This window comes from Manacus candei, unplaced genomic scaffold (genome assembly GCF_025592945.1).
Source record: "Manacus candei isolate 608988 ecotype Guabito, Panama unplaced genomic scaffold, ASM2559294v1 h1tg000023l, whole genome shotgun sequence".
NCBI lineage: Eukaryota > Metazoa > Chordata > Aves > Passeriformes > Pipridae > Manacus > Manacus candei.
In genome coordinates this window covers 10112690-10131703 of record NW_026138071.1, presented here as the reverse complement: position 1 = coordinate 10131703, position 19014 = coordinate 10112690, and the positions used below count along the sequence as shown (strand labels likewise).

Below are 19014 nucleotides of genomic sequence, written 5' to 3'. Positions count from 1 at the left end.
TAAGCCTAGTTACCATAATACTGTCACTTCAGAACATGGCCTGCAGGCACTCAGGTTTAGAGCCTACAATGTTGCTAGTGATCAGTGTTTCAGATGTGTTTAGTTAAAACCAAGATAAGAATAAGAGATGTGGTAATGTAAGAAAATAAGCATAACCTCTCCCCTCTTAAAGTGAGATTGGCATTATTCAGTGAACTGCTTTTTAAGATAATCCCTCAGGCTGTATTGGAAATTATTACCACTAGTAATTTTTTTTTAGGTTATTCCTCTGATGTCACTTTTCTGCCTGGCATTGCTGAGTTTCTATTTTTAGCCCATGTGAGCTATTCTATAGATTGCAATCTTTGTGGCATTAGTACTTGCCAAAACAATTAGACTATAGGATATATTGGTTTTCAAATGAGATTGCAAAGGGATTGCTACAACCATTCCTTATCTGCTGGTGGTGCAGCAAAGTTTATTAGAAGGGATGACATGACACCAATGTATGTCTTTATTCTAACTAATACAGAATCACCTATGAGGGTCTTCAGTCAAAACAGCACTACAGTGTTGAATCATCTCACACTTGGCAACCTGTGAGTTTCATTACCATTTAGAAGATGTCGTCATGTAATGGTTTTGCTCAAAAAGTAGCTGGTTAGAAACATGAAGTTCTTTTGTACTTAAACTGAGGCTACAAACTGAATGAAGAAAGTTACTGTATCCTGACTGCAGAAACAGTCGACATACAAAAGAATTTGTCAACCTTCATCCCAACCTAGGAAAGGGCCAAGCAATTTGAGGACCACGAGAAAAGAAAGTGGACTGTCAAAGGAGAAAACGGATCCAAAACTTACATAAGGTCTTCAATGAGATTGTTCTTAGTTGATCAATTCGTTGAACACTGTCTCTCTGAAAACTGGACCATGGAAATCCCATCTGACTCACCAGTGATTAATTTTTTGGTTTAAGAAACATACACAGATTAATGGGGCGTGCCTGATAATGGGATGTGGTTATTCAGGGTGTGAACAACTTCTAGGGTCTGTCAAAACAGGAGACTTCAGGTTTAGTCTCCACTGAAGAAGCAAAAAATAAAAGCAGACGAAAATATTTTTTGAAGAAGCGCAGTACTAATCAGAAGGGCATACAGGGAGAAGCAAAATGTTATTAAAGTGCAGTATCTATACTGTGCTATATACAGTACTATAGTAGATATTATTAATATTATCATCGAATATTATGAATGTTAAAATCAATTGGTCAATTTTATTATTTTTTTTCAAGATATGTAATCTTAGAAATAGTCAGAAAAAGGACATTTATACTAGAATGCAACTTTGTATTTCTTCCCTATGGAGAAAAAACCAAAGGTATAAATGCTTTGCGTTGACTATTTTTCAACTTCTGTTAAGCACTGGCCAAAATATTACCTGCATAAAGAGTTGTATTTACTGTGCAATATCATCTCCTGGTCCCACTGCACAGCAGGAAAGGCAGTCTGTGCTGACCCAGGTAAGCAGCACGTAACAGCCAGATCTGCTCACTAGATATTGCATAGAAAAGCCTTGGTGCTGTCATGCTCAGCGAGCAAAGTGAAGATCAGGCTGAAACCGCTCCTAACACCGGTAGCTCGTCACCCGTGACACGGGTAGGTCGCGGCTCAGCCGAGTCCCGTGTGCGCTCGTCAGTGGCACAGGGTGGCACAGCCCGGGTGGCCGGGCAGGACAGTCCCCACCGCGGGCTCCGCTCTCGGCTCTCCCCACCTGTGGGGATTTCGCCTTGTGCCCTGGTGGCTGGAATGGGGAAGAGCTGAGCCTGAGGCAGCCGCCGGGACGCTTCGCTCGGGGAGAGGAATTTTCCAGCCGAGAGAAGCGGCCCTGCCCCCGCTGGCCGCTGACAGCCCGGGGCCGGGGCCGAGCGGAGTCCCCGGTCCGACCTCCCCCGGAGGGACAGCCGGGTGTGCGGGGGCGGGAGGGAGGCGCTGGGACTGGAACAGGGAGTCTCTGTGTCTTAGCGCGTGCCGGAGCGGGGAAGGCTCCGCGTTTCAAATTTCTCGCCGCGAAGTTTTTTTTTTTTTTTTTTTTTTTCTCTCTGTGTGTGTGTTTTTTCCCCTCCGCCCAAGGTGTGGTTCCGTGAGCGGCAGAAGCCTGGCGGAGCCCTGAGCGCGGCCGCCGCCCCGGGAAGGCGCCCCGTGTCCGCGCTGTAAACAGCGGGCAATGCCCGCGCTCGGGGGCGAGGCGGCGCCGGGGGCAGCGCAGCGGGGCCGCCCTCGCCAGCCCGCCCCGAGCAGGTGAGGCGGGGAGCCGGGGCGCCGTGCGGGCGGGTCCCCGGGTTGCGCCCGCCCTGCGCTCCCTCGGCCGCTGGCATGGACGCCCGCGCTTGGCCCGCAGCCGCCCCGCCGCCCTCCGGGTAAGCGCAGCTCCCGGCTCGGGCGGGAGCCGGGGTAGCGGGCGGGGAGCCGCGGCCGTGCGCGGGGCTGGGCGAGGTGAGAGCGAGGGGGCAGCTCGGGTCTGGGAGGCTGGTGCGGTGCCGGGGGGTGGGTGAGCTGTGCCCCTGCCGAGGCTCCTGCGGCGGGGCCGAGGCGGGAGCCCCGGGCGGGCTCGCAGCGGGGCAGATGGAGCGGCGCGACCGTTGAACGGCGGCGGGAGCGGGCGGGGCGCCGCCTCCGGAGCCTCGACGGCATCTCGGCCGGTTCTCCGGGCTGAGCGCGGGCTGCTCCCCCGGCCGGGGCTGCGGGACTGCCCCGCCGGGCCGCCGGCGCCCTCCTCGGCGGTGCCCGGCCGAGCAGTGGCGGGCGAGGGACGAGCATCGCCGTCCTGGTGCCTGTGCCGAGCTGCAGCGCTGCCACCGCGGGACCCACTAGGTGCGCGGCTCTGCCGGGGAAATCTCCTCGGGTCAACACTTGCCGGAGCATCCTTAGGTGTGCGAAGTCAGCTTCTAGCTCTCCGGGTGAGAGTGACAGTGGCGTGGGAGCGCTGGGCCCTCCTCGGTGCTCTGGTAACTTCCCACGCTGGGGGGTAAGGAAAATAAATAAGCGGCATCTGTTGGGATTAGTGAAAGGGCTGGTTTGTTTCTTTCTCAATGTTAGGCCTCTCAGAACATTTTCTTATAATGTGTCAGAAAATGTAACTTTAAAAAATATATTTTTTAAATCTTAAGTTAAACTACCCCAGTTATAGATCAGGAGGAGGATAATTTCTCCTTAAGTAGTCAGATACGTTGAAGAAAATTAATTTGCTCAATAACTTCAGTAGGAACTTGAGTGAATCAAACTACTGGCAAGACTGCTGGAGTTATCTGTAAATAGAAGAGACAAAATACATGGTGAGTGATTTTTTTAACATAAAGACTTTCTTAAAGCTTCCATACTATATGCAAAAATTAATTACTTGGTTTTCTGACCAAGTGTCTATAGGATAAACGGATGCAATTTAGTATTTGCAGCAGCAATCAAATCAGTTTGAAGTCATGGCTGTAGTGAATATGGAAGACTCAAAAAGGCATGGGTATTTATTCCCTTAAGGCCTTGTCACCATTCCACATTTATATGTAGCCATTGACAAATGAACTTTATATTGTTAAACAATGCAGAAGGTATAATTACTATAGATAATCACTGCATTTGTAAGACTCTGGGTATGTAAGCACAATTGGAAGGACTGAGTTTTGGATAATAGGGCTTGATTCCAGATTAGGAAGGGGCTAAAACAGTATGTCTTGAAGGTCCTCAGTTTTACATGTGGGCAGAAACATGAAAACAAGCAAAAAGACACAATTATAACTTTAGCTGTTCTGACAGTTTCACTAGGCCTGTTGCCTGCCATAATGCTGTTGGGTATAGTGAATTTTGGCTGCTGCTTGACATCTGAGTCAGGAAAAGTAGTCTGTTCCCTTTATGTGACTTCAAGCATCTGTCAGCATCCACATCTCAGTTGTGAGAAACATGTAGCTAACAGAAATGCTCATTGCATTAGCCCTGCAGGTGTATTTTCAGGCCTTTTATCAGCTCTTCCCATTTAATTTGGTACTTAAAAAATCAAGTTACCGTGCCTTTCTTATTATGAGAGTTCTTTATTGGCAGTCTTAATTATTTCCTGGAGATGGTCTCATTTGCTCATCAAAATGCAGGATTTGAGGAAAAAAATTTGGTTATACCAAAAACGGCAACTTCCAGTTTTACTGAAAATGGTCCATGGATACATTTTTGAATAGTAAGCTGTTACTGTTGTTCTCTGAGATGATAGGAAAAATTGTCCAATCTGGGAAGAATTTCAGTTGAAATAGCAATTTTCTTTAAATGTATTACTAAACGATGTGATATACTGCATTATATATCTTCTTAAATTGTCTAGCCAGGTTGAAAGTGTTGATAATCTGTAGCTGAAAACTGTTTACCACTCAATGTGTTCTTAAATCACTATTTGAAGTTCTGTGGAGTAATTGCTGCTAACTCTTCACAGCTTAGAAAATTTATTTATGCTCACTGCTAAGAAGGCTAGAGGCCTTTAAAGTGTTTTGTTAGTTTTCAAGCACTGTTGTTTATTTAGTCTTGGAACTCCTACGTAACTTAATTACTGGTGGCTCTTAAATATAGAACTTTGTTATCAGATCTATGGGAACAAGCTTTGGGAAAGGATCCTGTCATATCTTGGAAGACCTTTTTTTTTTAAGTACAGGATTATGTTATCCTATTGAAAATTTTTTTATTAAAACTAGTTGTGGATAAAAATATTTGTCTGAATTTGGTGAAAAACATGGCCTTGTTATTCTCACTGTACCTTCATGGGAAACAGGAAAAAAATTTAAAAAAACAGCTTCTGCTGGATTTTTTTTTTAATATGGTGAATAGAAAGTGTGCCCAGCAACTGGCTGGAATTTTTTGGAATATGATGAATAGGAGGTGTGCCTAGTTACTGGCTGGTAATGACACATAGTTTCTTCTTTTAGCAGAAGAAACTTGGCTGGACCTACTTTTAAGGCATTTTTATAGCTCATCCATCTTACCCTGAGTAGCACTCATGACAGTGTGCTCCTGCCAGGCCAGTTGACACAGTCTGCTGCTGTTCATTACAGAGTTGAATTGGCTTTATGTATTGTCCGTCTTATGGGATGATAGGAAAATGTGTGATTTCATACTTGCAAATAAAAATGTGGCTGTAGTTGGTATCCCACCTTTTGAACACAATTTTCCTGCTGTTGCTGGATGTTCTATACCCTGGAGTAAATAAATTTTTACATTATAAGTAGATGTCTGTAGTTGACACAGGATTTTACCACGAACAACTGTGTTATAGTTCAATAGGCCATTAGAATACTGGAGCAAGTGTGGATTTAGGTAAACAGAAGATTGATATCCTTTGAAATATTAGAATGCACATTGAGATCCACCTTTAATTCAGTTGTAATCAGTTTCTGAGAATTTCACATTATTTCATTTGTTCCCTTAAGTCATATTTAAAGCTGTATTCTTACTTACAAAATAACAGCTTCAGACCTGCTTTAGCCTGGCAAACCCTCTTTGTTTTGTCGTTTTCATTGCGAGACTAAGGAAAACATGCTTAGCAGATAGAGCTGCTCTCCAGGGGCTGAAGATAGACATGGTTGTATGGGGGAGGGGGCAGAGCCAAAGAGCTTTGGTTTGCTTACTGCCAGAAACACTCCTCGTGTGCCTTCATGCTCCCATTCACTGTTGCTTGGCCTAGTGAATGTATTTGAAGAAATTAATAAGGAGAACAGGAGATAAGTCTTTTTTCCCATGTTTTCCAGGTCTGTCTCAGGAAGTGAGAGATGTTTTCAGGAAGAACGAGAAATTTACCTTTTCTCTTACATGTAAATTTTTGAGTTTTTATCAAATAATTTCAGTCTCTGGAGACATCAGCTGTGGTGCAGTGTTGGCAAGTGTCTGGCATCAAAGTTGAAATACTGATTTGAGCTCTCTTCCTTGTGTTTGGTTGAGTTAGTTCACAACATAGCCACAGGTTTATTCAAGTATAAATGGAAGTCCTCCCTGTTGTGGAGTGTGGGAAGAGACAGAAAGTGTAGCAATAGCTTCAAACCAAGCATTCTATGGCCAAGCCACAGCAGCAGACTGGAGCTGGGTACGTGTCTGAATTTGCTCAGTTTAGTGAAATTTAAGTCAGGACTGAAACTACATTTTTCTCTTGCAATGAATTATCTGTTGCTATTGCTCTGTATGCTGTACTGTTGTATAAACTTTTATCAATAAAAGCAAGACCTTTTGTACTTGTGCTACTAAATGGTAGTGCTGTCATGGGTTAGGCTATCATGGATTTAACAAGTAGTTCCATCTCAGATGAGCTTCATCTCCTAGACTGGGGTCTTAAAGATAATGTTCTTCTTACCCCCATGACCCTGATGAAGAACAACTAATGGAGCAATAACAAAATGGAAAGAATTCTGAGAATTTGTGACCATAGAGATTGCTGGATGTTTGAAGCAGGGAGTTAGCTCCTTGGTGGGTGGATGCCCATCAGGAGCCACTTGAATACTAATCATTCCAGGGGCCAATTTACCAACTGAGTTCCGAGTGTACACATAACACTTCTTGAGGTGATTATGTTGCTCTTTTTAATGCACCTACCTTAACAAAGGCAACATCAAATAGTTGCATGACACTGGTGCCATTAACTGAATGTTGTGTTTGAACGCTGGTTTGATTACTCGAACTTTGTCAAGTCTGAAGTCATAGCTGGGTGCCCATGGAGTAGTTAGTGCTAATATTCGCTGTTGGAGTGTGTTGCTGTGGGAATGAGATCAAGAAAACATTAGAGGGTTGAGGAATGTGGATACTAGGGTGAAAAAATATGTGGGAGCGTAATACACAAATAGAGAAATCAGCAGAGTTATTTCAAAGCTTTGTCCAAGTGTGATGGTATCCTGTAAAAAAGAAAAGCGAGAGCTAGATCATGAGATACTAAAGCATTTGAGGGGAAAAAGTGCTTGAGAATGGAAGGTGGGTTTTGGTGTCATCTTAGGGTAGCTTCTTTCTATTTTTTTTTTTTTTTTGAGTTTTGTTTTGTGTACTTTAAATGAGGTCACAGTGTTTATGTAAACCTGAAGATCGCTGTTTATTTTGAGTAGGCACATCTGTGTTGGGTGGAATAAGAAAGGAGTTCATTGCAGGGGACCAAAAGCTTAGGTTCCAGAGGAAACTGAAGGTCTTTACGGGACTCTTGCCATCTGACAGATAAAATAATTCACTCAGAATATTTTAAAGTCTCAAATAAGTGTTTTTTTCCTGTAATCTGGCAACATATAAATCGGTCTCATGGAGTCCAGTAGTGCTTCTGACTATCTTAACTGTAGCTTGGAAAAAAAAATTCTAAGCATGCAAGTTTTTCTAGCTTGACTGTTGTTGTTTCTATCTGCCACTGTTGTAGTTTTATGTGTGCTGGGGAGCAGCAGATGCCAGATTATCCAGCCAGCCCTTGGAGTTGTAACAAGGTTATCATGCTCAACTAAATATTTATTCTTTTTCCTAGAAATTAACAAGTCAGTATGAGGAGTTGCTCTGTTAATGTAGTGGATATAAGGAATGCCAGGTGTTCTCTTTTATGGATGCTTGCAAGTTAAAACAGATCTGATTGTGCATTTTCTTTTCACCTGGCTCTCACTTGCTTCCTCAACAGCTGACCTGCTACTCTGACTTAAGTTCACCTGCTGTTTGAGAAAGAGTTGCTGTTCACTGTAGGTATTTGCTGTCACTATGTACTGCCTTAAAACTCAGAGCTGACGTCAGGGCATTAGAGGATGACAAGAAGCCAAGATGTTGGCTCCTAGATTCCTGTAGAGTTCTGTGGCTGTGCCCAGTGTTAGCACAATGAAGAGGAAACTCTTACTGTGCAGTATAGGACAATGGAGAGTTCAAGGGGGAAAACCACCCCTGCTGTTCTGAACTGTAACAACCAATTAAAAACATGACGATGCTTCACCTGAATTCTCTCCTGATGTAAGGATGCACAATTAAAAACGCAACTCTTCATGAAAGTAGACTTAAATATTTACTAACTGGAGTTCCAGTAGATGTGTTCTGACTTAAAATCTCCATGTTGATAGACTGATGGATAAAAGTGAGGTTTTTTTCATGGTTTAAGAAATGCTTTTTTCTGCAGAAGTGGAATACCATGGGAATCCTTACAGAATTCAAAGGTCCTGGATTTGTTTTTTATTTTCTAGGAGGCTATCGAGTTCAGAAGGGGCATGTACATTTGTTTGTACCTTTTGGTTGATGTAAATGATCAAAGTGCAATAGGTTCTTAAAGGATGGATCCCTAATCTATGAAATGTCTCCCTTGGGAGTTTGCATTAATGTCAACTCGGCTGCAAGACTAGGGTTGTCAGGACTGCTATTTTCAGTTAAAGAAAATAGAGTATGTGAGTATTTTTAGCTAGGCATAAGCTTTCTCCTGTGAGAATGCATTGGTTTTGTTGGAAGCTTTAGTTTTATGGAGGTTCTCATTGAAGAAATAGCTTCCAAGCTGTGCTTTCTTAGGTGTGTTTTAAAAATACTTTCTGCGTATTTCTTTCATTTTCATTTCTGTTCTGGAAACAGAGTTACTTGGTTTGGAAACTATAGATCAATCTTATTTAATAACAGATAAACCTCTCGTCCTCCCCAAACAATGCAAATGGTCGCTCTATGTTAAACAAGAAATGTAGTGAGCTTGAATTTTTCTCACAGAGAAAGAAACCCCCCCCAACAATCAAAACACCATCCTATCTCAGAGGAACAGCACTAGAAATATAGGTATTTTTCTTTAAAATTAAATCAATTTTTAGTTTAATATTCCTGAATTATTGATGTATTGATTTAACAGTCTTGTTTTTTTTCATGGGCTGCCTTGGTTTCCTATTGAGAATTAATTTTCTCTTTTGATATTGTACCTGACTTTCATGTCTGATCTTCAGATGGATTTTCTTCCAAAGACTGATGCTCTATACATGAGGTTTAGCAGGTAACTTTTAAATGTTTTGCTATGGGAAGAGCATAAGCATCTTCATCTGTCCCTTTAATACAGACTTACTATTGACGAAGTTATCTGGAGGAACTGTTTCTTCTATTCTTTTTACAAAATGAATTGTATTTTTTAATGTTTCATTCAGTTTGACTTTTCATTTGATTCTTTAGTTTGGTTTTTTGTCTGTCTGTGTCCCCTCCGTGCCCTCCAGTTTGATGTGCTGGAAGCTTTGCCGAATAAAGTGAATTAAGTAACAACGTTCAAGGATGTGGGACCGTCAGTAGAGTACCTATGGCAACTTCATGTTACTATTGTCCTGAAACTTTTTATACGTAGGTATCAAGGTAATTTGAAGGACAGTAGGGAAGAATATGGTGTGCCAAGTTTGGGTTGTGGTTTTTTGTTTTGTTTTGTTTGTTTGTTTGTTTTCATTCAGTTATTTACCAGTTGTTTGTTTATCATTGTACTGCTCTTGACTTTTGTAAAGCCCAGATCAGTTATTCTGTACTGTCAAACTAGACTGACAAAAGAACTGAACATAATATTGCAGGTAGAAGGTAATCTCCTGAGGTAGCTGTTGTTTAACTGTTCTTGTGACAGCAATGTTGAAAGCTTTTTCTACTTGGGAAAAACAATGTTTTGTCTCTGTATCTAGTTAAAAAAAAAAGAGAAACCAAGATGTCTGTTAATAACAAAGTTGAAAAAACAAATGTTTACAACTTGTCATGCTGGGTTGTAACCCCTTGAAGCAAAGATGAAGTACATCTTTATTTACTAGTAGCTGTGGATTTAAACATTTTGTCCTTTTCATTAAAAATTAATGTTGTGCAAAGTTAAATATGTAACCATTTTGGCTTTGAGAGAGTAGAAATGATTTGCATGAACGGATGGATTTTTTACTTCTTTAGTTAGTAAGTCACCACACAAGGTGTGTGTTAGTTGATGATGATAGTGCTGTAGGTGGAATTTCCAGAGTGGAATTTCTGATGACTTTCAGGCATTTGTGTAAAATCAGAAGTTCAACCCATGCCAGAAATCTGGGCTTTGATTTTATTCTTTTTTTTTTTTTTTAATTTTTCAATTCAGAAACTTTAATTCCTCAGAAATCAGGTACCACTGTGTGTTGAAAATTTTCCCTAGGTTTCCAAACTTATGAATTTTTAAAGAATTATTGCTTTTTCTCTTTAATCTCTGAAGTCTCCAGACATAAACTTTTCTGTATTCTCTGACGGTCTCTGATTCATGGTGTCTGACTTCCCCTTGCCTGCAATTTTGATCCTCTCCTTCCACCCACATTACAAAGCAGCCTCACTAATTCCATCTTTGGCACCCTCCTTGAGCTATATTTACCTCATTTAGTTTTAAAAGTACTCACTGCTTGGAGAAAGTCCCTTTTTGCTGAATCTTAGACTTCAAGTAAGTTTATAAGTCCACAGCTACTAGTAAAAAAAGTACTTTGGATTTGCTTTAAGGGGTTACAACCCAGCATGACAATTGGACCTTTTTGGATTCTGGCTTTGTGCATTCTTTTAAATCTTCATATTTAAGAGGAGCTTTGGCCTTCAGTTTGGGCCTTCCATCTGGTGTTGTGGGGTTTTTTTGGTTTTGGGTTTGTTTTTTTTTTTTTTGGGGGGGGGGGGTTGGTGTGTTTGTTTTTTTTTTCTGGTGTGTGTGTGGTTTTTTTTCCCCCCTGCGTCCCACTCTCCCTGTATCTGATTCCTCCTCCCCAACATCACTCTGAAACTATATATTCTTCTTATAAATGTGGCTTTGTGTTTAAATATTGCATGTCACATTTTACCAAGCTTAATGCATCTTATTCCCTTGCACTTATATGGACATGGAGACTATTTTTGCCACAGTATTTAAGGGGAGGAGGGTTTCCCAGGCCCTTTCATATGGCACTTAAAGCAGGGTCGTTGACTGTCTTTGCAGTTGTTGATCTCATCTGCTCACTTATCTACAGCTGAGTAATGCCTTGGACATTGCAGGATTTGGAGCTGAGGTCTTAAGGCAGGCAGTGATAGCTAGAGACATGAAATAGGATTCTTTTTTTCTTCTTTCAACTAAATCAGAGTTTACTTAGGACTTTGTTGGGCCAGTAGCAGTAATTTTATTAATGTATTATATGCTGTCTTTCCTCAGAATTGGGTATGTTTAATTTGATGTCTGCATGACAGGCTATCAAGATGTTTGTTGTAGAAATGAACTGATGAAACTGGGTTAAATGTATCTTTATTCCTTTAGCTTCTTAATGTTTCTCTTGTTTCTTGATGGTTGACTGGGGTTGTTTGGGGGGTAGGGAGAAGGGTCTGATTTTCTGCCAAGCAATTACTGCAGGGATCAGAGGATTTTGAAATCTAGGTAATTTGGGTGTTTTGTTTTGATGGTTCTTTTGCAGTGAAGGACACATTCCCTCCTCCCCCATAGGTATTGTTGAGATATTCTCAACATGGCAGGCAATGCCTGTTCACTTTTGTAGAAAAGCAATGTGAAAATGTAGAAGATATGGAAAACCAAAGCATTTCATAAGCACTTCTTCAGAGCTGGTGGTTGGCAATTGTGAGGGGTATAGGAGAGAATCTGAAGCGGCTTATTTTGGAAAAGTAATAAAGATCTGACATCACTGTCTGAACTGCTGGAATCTCTGTCTTATTTCTAAGCATCTTTGACTGTTCTCATATTTCCACTGCCCAAACATTCTTACAAACTTTCCAGTCTTCCTCCCAAAATACACTACTTTAATGCATCTTTATCCATAAATCTCAAATGAGAAAGGGAGGAAAGAAGCACAATGAATTGTGAATGTTAAATGAAACCTTAAAAATATTCAATGGTTTATTTCAAAAATAGAAGTGGAAATTTGGTACTATGATAATTTTAGAAATATTCAAGCAAATCAATAGGTTTTTATTTTTTTCTTTCTGGTGGTGGTCTTTAAGATACCGCTTATAGGCTCCTGTTGTTAGATTTTCTTCCTGCTTTCACTTACCTCAAAATTTTCCTGGATACTGTAGTTCCAATATGTAAAGCCTGCCAGCTAACAGGTTTACAGGATTTATTTTTTCTTAAGACTGCTTGCCAGCACTTAATCCAGAATAAGATTTTATGTTATAATTGAGAATGTTTGGAAATAATGACACATAACAAAAATGCTGACATGTCATCCTATACAATGCCAAGCAGTATTTCGTATGTGTTGAGTGTAGATGGAAATTGTAAAATTACTTGGTACCCTGACTGAGTGGTCTTGTGGAAAGATCTATATAGTGTCAGTCACCACTCTGTCCCTCTGCATAAGAGGCTGCTGTCCTGTTTGCTGTCTTCACTAGAGAAGAACAGCTGGATATTTCTGCATGTTTCCTGATTGAAATCTGTCTATTCTCGGACAAGCTGATGCTGCCTCTTCCTGCTCATGGTGTAGAGATCTGCAGTAGGAAATGAAGTGTCCAGTGAATTGTTTATTTTGTAAAAATGTTTGTCAGAGCCACCTGGGAGAACTTTAGCAACTTAAGATAGAAATACCGTTGCAAAATTCTACCCAGTTAATTGAAAAGTGTGCAATTTATTTGCTAACAACATACTCCTGTAAAGGAAAAATGCTTGTGTATAGAAAGAGTTCTTCTGTTACATGGAATCAAAAGCTCCAAGGTTAGAAGTAATATTTTATAATGTTTTAACTTTCATTTTAAAATAGTTGAAAAAGCATAATGAGATCTAGAAAACTCTGTCTACTCTTATTGACCCTTCCCACATCCTGTCACATCACATTTCATATCTCAGTCATACACTGAGTGTTTCCCTGAGTCAGTTTGTGGTATCATGTGAATAAATGCTCAACATGGTGGAAAGATCTCCAGTGTGTTTGGAAAAGAGCATGTGATGCTTTTTCAAAGATAAGAAGGCATAGCTAAATATGGCATAGCATTGGTTGAAATTGTAAACATTCAATCATTTAGCTCAACTCATTAAAAAAACTTTTGGCTCCTGATGGTAAAATGAAATCCATCAGAAAAGGTGAATCACATCCTCAAACTGATGTAGCTATACCAATGTTATGTACCGTTGTGTTTATCACTCAATTAACAAATATTTTCACTGAAATATTGAAGTGACAAGTGAGAAAGAAGTGGCTTGGTGACTCTTTATGAGAAAGATCAGTTCATTCAGAGATCTGACACTGGATATGGAGATTCATTCTTTCTCTTTCCTCTGCCTTTTTTTTTGGCTGATTGCTTTCTGGTAGTCATTGAATAATTAACAGCAGTTGCATACCTTTCTACCTCCCTTATGGCCTATCTAGGTAGAAGGAAGTTTCCATGTCTTGCTCTAAACTGAGTAGGTTTGCTGCTGCTGTTGAACTGGTGGAGTGGGTTTGTTGCAGCTTCTTTATATCCTCTTCTTCAGTCAGAAGAAGCCAGTGATAAACTGTTGGTCATCATGAAAGTCTGGGGTAATTCCTTTTTCTCTTTTTAAGGTTAGACAAGACTTTTGTTCCTTTTCCTGTATTCATCTTAGGATATTCTTGTAGTTTGAGATGTTTTTGAAGTGTCAGCTTTGAATTTCTGGATCCAAAGAGAGAGCCTTTCTGCTTTAAGCTGACAGCATTATGTTAGTGACTTTATATCCATGTAATGAAAGTTTCAAAAATTCTGATCGTCGTCATTTTATGTGTGTCAGAAGAACAACTAGATGTCCATTACCCACAATCTGAGTCTCTTCTCTGATAAGAAGACAGTGTTCTTTCCATGAATTTCCTCCTTTGGGCAGCGTTCAAAATCCAACCCATACTTAGTGGGGAGAGAGAAAATGTGGCACTTAGGAGAGGTCGATGGGCTTTGGGTTACCGGCACTTAAAGTTTCACTCAATAAGGTGAAGGTGGACGTCTGAAAAGTTCAGAGTTTTCAGTTTTAATGCTCCCTTGTTTGTGTCTTGTTCTGCTTCTATGATCTGTAATAGATAGCTGCCCATGTAGTTTTGATCCAGATTGACTCCTCTGGTTTTCCACATGTTAATTTTGGTTTTATGACAACATTCCGTGAAAGCACTGATCTACTGCAGTTAAAATCAGGGAAATCAGGACAAATTTTGGAGAGATTTTAGGAAATGAACTATCTACAGCTTGTCTCTGACCTAACTTCTACCACTAAGGACAGGAGTAGAAGCTCTGGTCTAGGTGATGTTCTGATCTGCATACATTGTCACTTTGGCTTCTTCTGCTGTAGCAGTGTTGGTGTAATTTTGCCTATTCTTCACCCCTACCACACGGCCTTTTTTGGCCAGTGTAGACAAATCATAGGTTATTTATTGCTCTTGAATTGGGGTCATTAGTTGGTACATAAGAAGTTTGCCCTATATTGGTATTACTAATTGCCTTTTTATTTTCACTGAGATTGTGCTGACATGCTGCTTACCATTTTCTTGAGGATAAATGGATGAAAAATGTTGATATCTTGTAGATATAGCTAACAAAAGTTTCTTCATTTTATAAGTTTTTAGTGATTTAATGTATTCAACAAACACCAATTTGTTCTAAAACTGTTTTGAACAAATCCAGTGGTTAACAGTTAAGCACTCTTGGTCTTTCTATTTCTAAAGTATGACAACATATGAATGGCATGTTCATGAGTTACTGCATGGTTACAGAGTATGAGCATATAAATAATTCAAAAAGCTCTTTGGCTGGTTACTTTCATGGGTAAGAATGTGGAAAATACTGCATTTCTGACAGGATTCTGACTGTTGCGATAACACAGGGTACAGAATTATTAAATACACAGAATAATCTGGGAGATCTCTAATCAAATGTTTTATACATATATTCCTTTAGGCATTTTACAAAGATTTGCTGTTATATTCAGGGAAAACTTGTAAATCCAGGGAGAACTTTACAGGAATGGTGTAAGATATCAGGAATTTGTGTTTTAAAGGCTTTAGGAGATCTTACAGCTTAGATAATTTGAGCAATATTTTTGTCCTTTTCTCTGAAATCCATAAAGTAAGAAATTCCTTTTTCTGTGAATTTTCTTGGGTGATTTTTTTTTTACATGACTTCCTGGGTGGGAGAAATGTGTTACTATTTTAGTTAACATTTATAAACTTAAGTAACATTGTTTCAGAGCACTTGGTATACATCCATGTGCTCTGTAGATTGGGTTGGTATCATGTAAGAATTTTCATAAGGAAAGAACCAGGAAGATAAAATACTGCTAAGTTGAAGGGTGCTGTTTCTTATAATGACAAGGCACTCAGTTATAGGGTCTGATAAATAAAGCCCATAGACAAACTCCCCAGCTGTACTTTAAGATGAAAACAGGATGTTGGTTGTATTGCTGGAGATCTGCAGTATAAATCAAAGGATATGCTATTATTGCTGTTTAAGGAAGCTGTACTCCCTTAGAGTAGTTCTGTATATAAAAGAATGGTAATTGCTAAGCTTATCAAGGACTGGCAGTTCTCCTTTTCCAATTGTGACCTGGTGAATCCACATCTAGCTCATGACTTAAAACGTTGCCAGTTATTTTAATCCTCTATTCAATAGGACAAACAGAATGTGGTTATTTTTATCTCTTTATGGTACTTAGAACAAGTAGAAAACCCCTTTGCCATATTCAAGTCAAAGGTGGTTTTACTGAGAGGTATGTGAATTGTTTCCCCGGTGCCTATTAAACCCTGTCAGTTCAAGTTGTGTCCCATTAGTCATGGCATCTGAAAATGGCCAGGTGGTTTTCTCCCCTTGCAGGGTCTCACCTTTCCTTCTACTCACTGTTTTTGTGAACAGTTCACTTATAACCCCTTTAAATTTTTGTTTGATAGCATAAGTCATATTCTCTTTTAAAGTGCTTCTTTGCTCCTATTGCACTCATTGTACTATTCTACTATGTCTTAATGCTGACTGGAATGGTGTTGCCTTTGTTTTTAAAATTAATAATTTTTCTGCTTCTAAGCACTACATCCAAGTACACTTTCCTCAGGAAGAAAGTATGCCAAAATGCTTTTATGCTTTTGATTTCCATCAGTTTATTTTTTCTCTTCAGGGAAATCATAGAATCATAGAATTGTTTGGCTTGGAAGCGACCTTTGAAGATGGTCTAGTCCAGCCCCCCTGGTAGATCTGTAGTACACTGTAGGGTAGCCTAGACTGTTATTAAGGAAATACAGTAAATTTCTCTTATGCAGAAGTAGCTGAATCTGGAACAACAATGAGTACGTGGACAAAGGTTACATTGATATTCCTATAATATAGATATGTTTTTATAGAAATTTTTTTTATAAGTCCTCAAAACTGGAATTGTTTTGGTAGAGTGATTTTAGCATAGCAGTTTACGCTGGTTAGTAAAGAGTTGGCAGCCTCTTAGTATTTGTACTCAAGTGCAGAGTTAGCTTCCCTGCAATAAGAATCCTGACCATGAATCAGATTGGAAACCAGTCCATGCTGCTGATGGAAGCAGAGGAACAAAGAGCCTGATAAGAAAGGGAGAAGGCAACAATGGTGAGTCAGTTGTGTAGGACTGTGCGGGAAACCAGATATACTTCACTCCTGAAAGAATCTTAACTCTTGAAAGCTTTACAGCATAAACTTAATATTGTTTTAATATCAATTGTGCTTTATACTGAAATATAAATTCATCTTTCAAATGTATAGTTTTCATGAATTTGACATTCAACATGACCATTCCATTATTTACCATCATTTATCTACATTTTGCTGAAGTTCTGTGAGAGAAGGATGTTGCAGGAACTTTTTAGGCTTATGGAGGTTCTCAAGGTACCTATTGGTATCCCCTTTTCATAATTTCTGATTCCTTATTATACCTGCTTTTCATTATTTTTTTAAATCATAAATGTTGATAAAATAACTTTATATTAAAACTAGGATTTGACTGTATTCCAATAACAATTAATGGATGTATTTTTGAAGAAGTAAGGCCTCTCTAATATGCCTTTTTCTGCTTTTTCACAAGGGTAGAATAGGAGGAAGAAGTCTCAAAATCTTGAATTTGTTTAATTTCTGTACTAAACAGTTGTAGGTATTAATCGGAAGTGAAGTATTTTTGTTGAAGCACAAGGAGTTCTGTAGTACAGATTAAGTTATATTAGATGTAGTTGGGAGGATACCCTATTATATGTAGAGATAAATAATTTCTGTGAAGAGGAACCTTTTCTGGGGCCAGAAAGTACTTTTTAAAAAGATATTTGTTAGTTATCAGATATCTTAGTATCTGCAGCAGTACTTTATTAAATAAGGATAGGTAATGATTTAGGGTTGACCAGTGATATTGGAAAATGTATATAATTTCCCCTTTGGTTATTAAAGAAAAATTTTAAATTCTAGTTGTTCATATAAATGGATGGTGTTCTTTAACAGGCCAGAAGCATGGTTATCAGGAGACATGCTGTGGAATTACCCTGGTGTGACCTCGTAACTGGTGGATTTGAACAGCATTAAGCATTATTTGAAGTGGTTCAGCACTCTGAAGGCCTCTTAATTGTACTGCCAGTATTCTTTTTCTTAAAAATTCTAATGAAGTGGGATGTATTCTGGGGTACTTGTCTCAGTTACACACTCTCACAGACAGTTCTCACTGTGCAGCTGTATTGTACCTTAAAATAATTGTGATTTGTTTGCTTGTTTGTTTTTTCCTTTTAATTTTGAGCAAGTACTACAACTTTTCATCCACAAAGCAAATAGCTGTTGCTTTTGATTAGTAACTAAAACCTTGGCAAGTGTGTAAATTCCTCAGCAGGGCACTGGTTTTGAAGAGCTACTTATGTTCCAGTGAGAAATCTTTTGAACAGATTGTTTTAGAACATGTGATTTTTATTTTTCTTTAAACTTTTTTCCTGCTTCTGTACTACATTATCTGCACTGATTTACTCCTTTCCTCTGGGAAACACATTTGCATTAAAGATCCGGCCTTCTGTTTATTTAGTTCCTGCTGCTTATTGCTTCCATGGGGTCCTCTTTGACCTTACAATTAACAGAAAAATAACTGATATCCTGGGAATTAAATCAAGAAAAAATTAAAATTCTGATGGATTCTTTCACTCATCAAAACTTCCGTTTTGACATGCAAAGGTCCTCAATAATAAAAATAAATAAAAAGATTAAAAAACCCTGTAAGGAGCATGTTTTTTTGTAGCACCTCTGGTGCATCATGTAAGGCTTTAAACTACAAGAGTCAGGGATACCACTGGTTCCTATTGTTAGATGTTGGCTTTGTCATAGAAAAAGTTCAGTATTTTCCAGAAGGTGCTCTAACCTGGTCTGAACCTGTTTTTATTGATCTGAGTTGTTTTGACTAGCTGACTTTTAGGTAGAATAGTTGCATTGCACTATAGCATTTCACAGTCCCAGCTGATACACTGACTTCTATTTTAATTTGGTCAACTGGTGTAAGGATTCCTGCTGCAATTAGTGCAATACTAAAATAATAGTAATTATAAGAGATCATTCAACTTGCTTTTAAGCTTAATCATATCCAGCAAATCCAGTGAAATAAATTGTATTATTATAATTTTGTTGGAAATAAACAAGACTGGTGAGAGATAATCAAAGAATTGAAAGGGTTGACTTCAGTGTTGTCTGCTTAGTGCCACTTCAAATGTCTAGGCTTGGTAATTTGGTCTGATTTGCATATAACAGTGTCATGTTCTAAGGCACAGGATGCTGAGAAAGGAAGGACATGATTTGCATTCCTCAAGTTTCTGTAAGTGGGAGTTTCAGATTTGAATTTGGCAATAAAATACTGAGATTTTTCAGAAAGAGCTACACGATAAAAGAGGATAAGCTACCAAGGCCTGCAGCTGGGTCCTTTGGCAAATAAGCTTGTGTGTACCTTTTCCAAAACGGAAAAACCAATTTCCTTTGATCCTTTTCATATTTAAAAAAATTTAAAAGAATATGAACAGGAGTGGACAACCTGAAAATGCAGTTTCATCCCTCCAATGAAGAAGGTAAGTGTTTGGTTTATGGTTGGACTTGATGGTCTTAACGGTCTTTTCCAACCTGATTTATTCTATGATTCTGTTGTTTCCTTCATGCAGTCA

The 19014-nt window shown here is 39.3% G+C and overlaps 1 protein-coding gene across 8 annotated transcripts in view; it reads left to right on the top strand.

Annotated features, from left to right (window-relative positions):
* The first annotated feature begins 1616 nt into the window (after positions 1-1616).
* Positions 1617-19014, top strand: part of COBLL1 (cordon-bleu WH2 repeat protein like 1) — a 75827-nt gene continuing 58429 nt past the window's right edge. For 2 of the 8 annotated variants that reach the window (XM_051787248.1, XM_051787246.1), the window contains exon 1: positions 2086-2275. In XM_051787248.1, the coding sequence (XP_051643208.1) occupies positions 2202-2275 (74 nt within the window). In that variant the 5' untranslated portion in view covers positions 2086-2201. Of the gene's footprint in view, positions 1634-2085; positions 2471-2892; positions 3003-3236; positions 3310-19014 lie in introns of those variants that run through there. The other 6 variants (XM_051787254.1, XM_051787258.1, XM_051787247.1 and 3 more) reach the window with 6 other exon arrangements.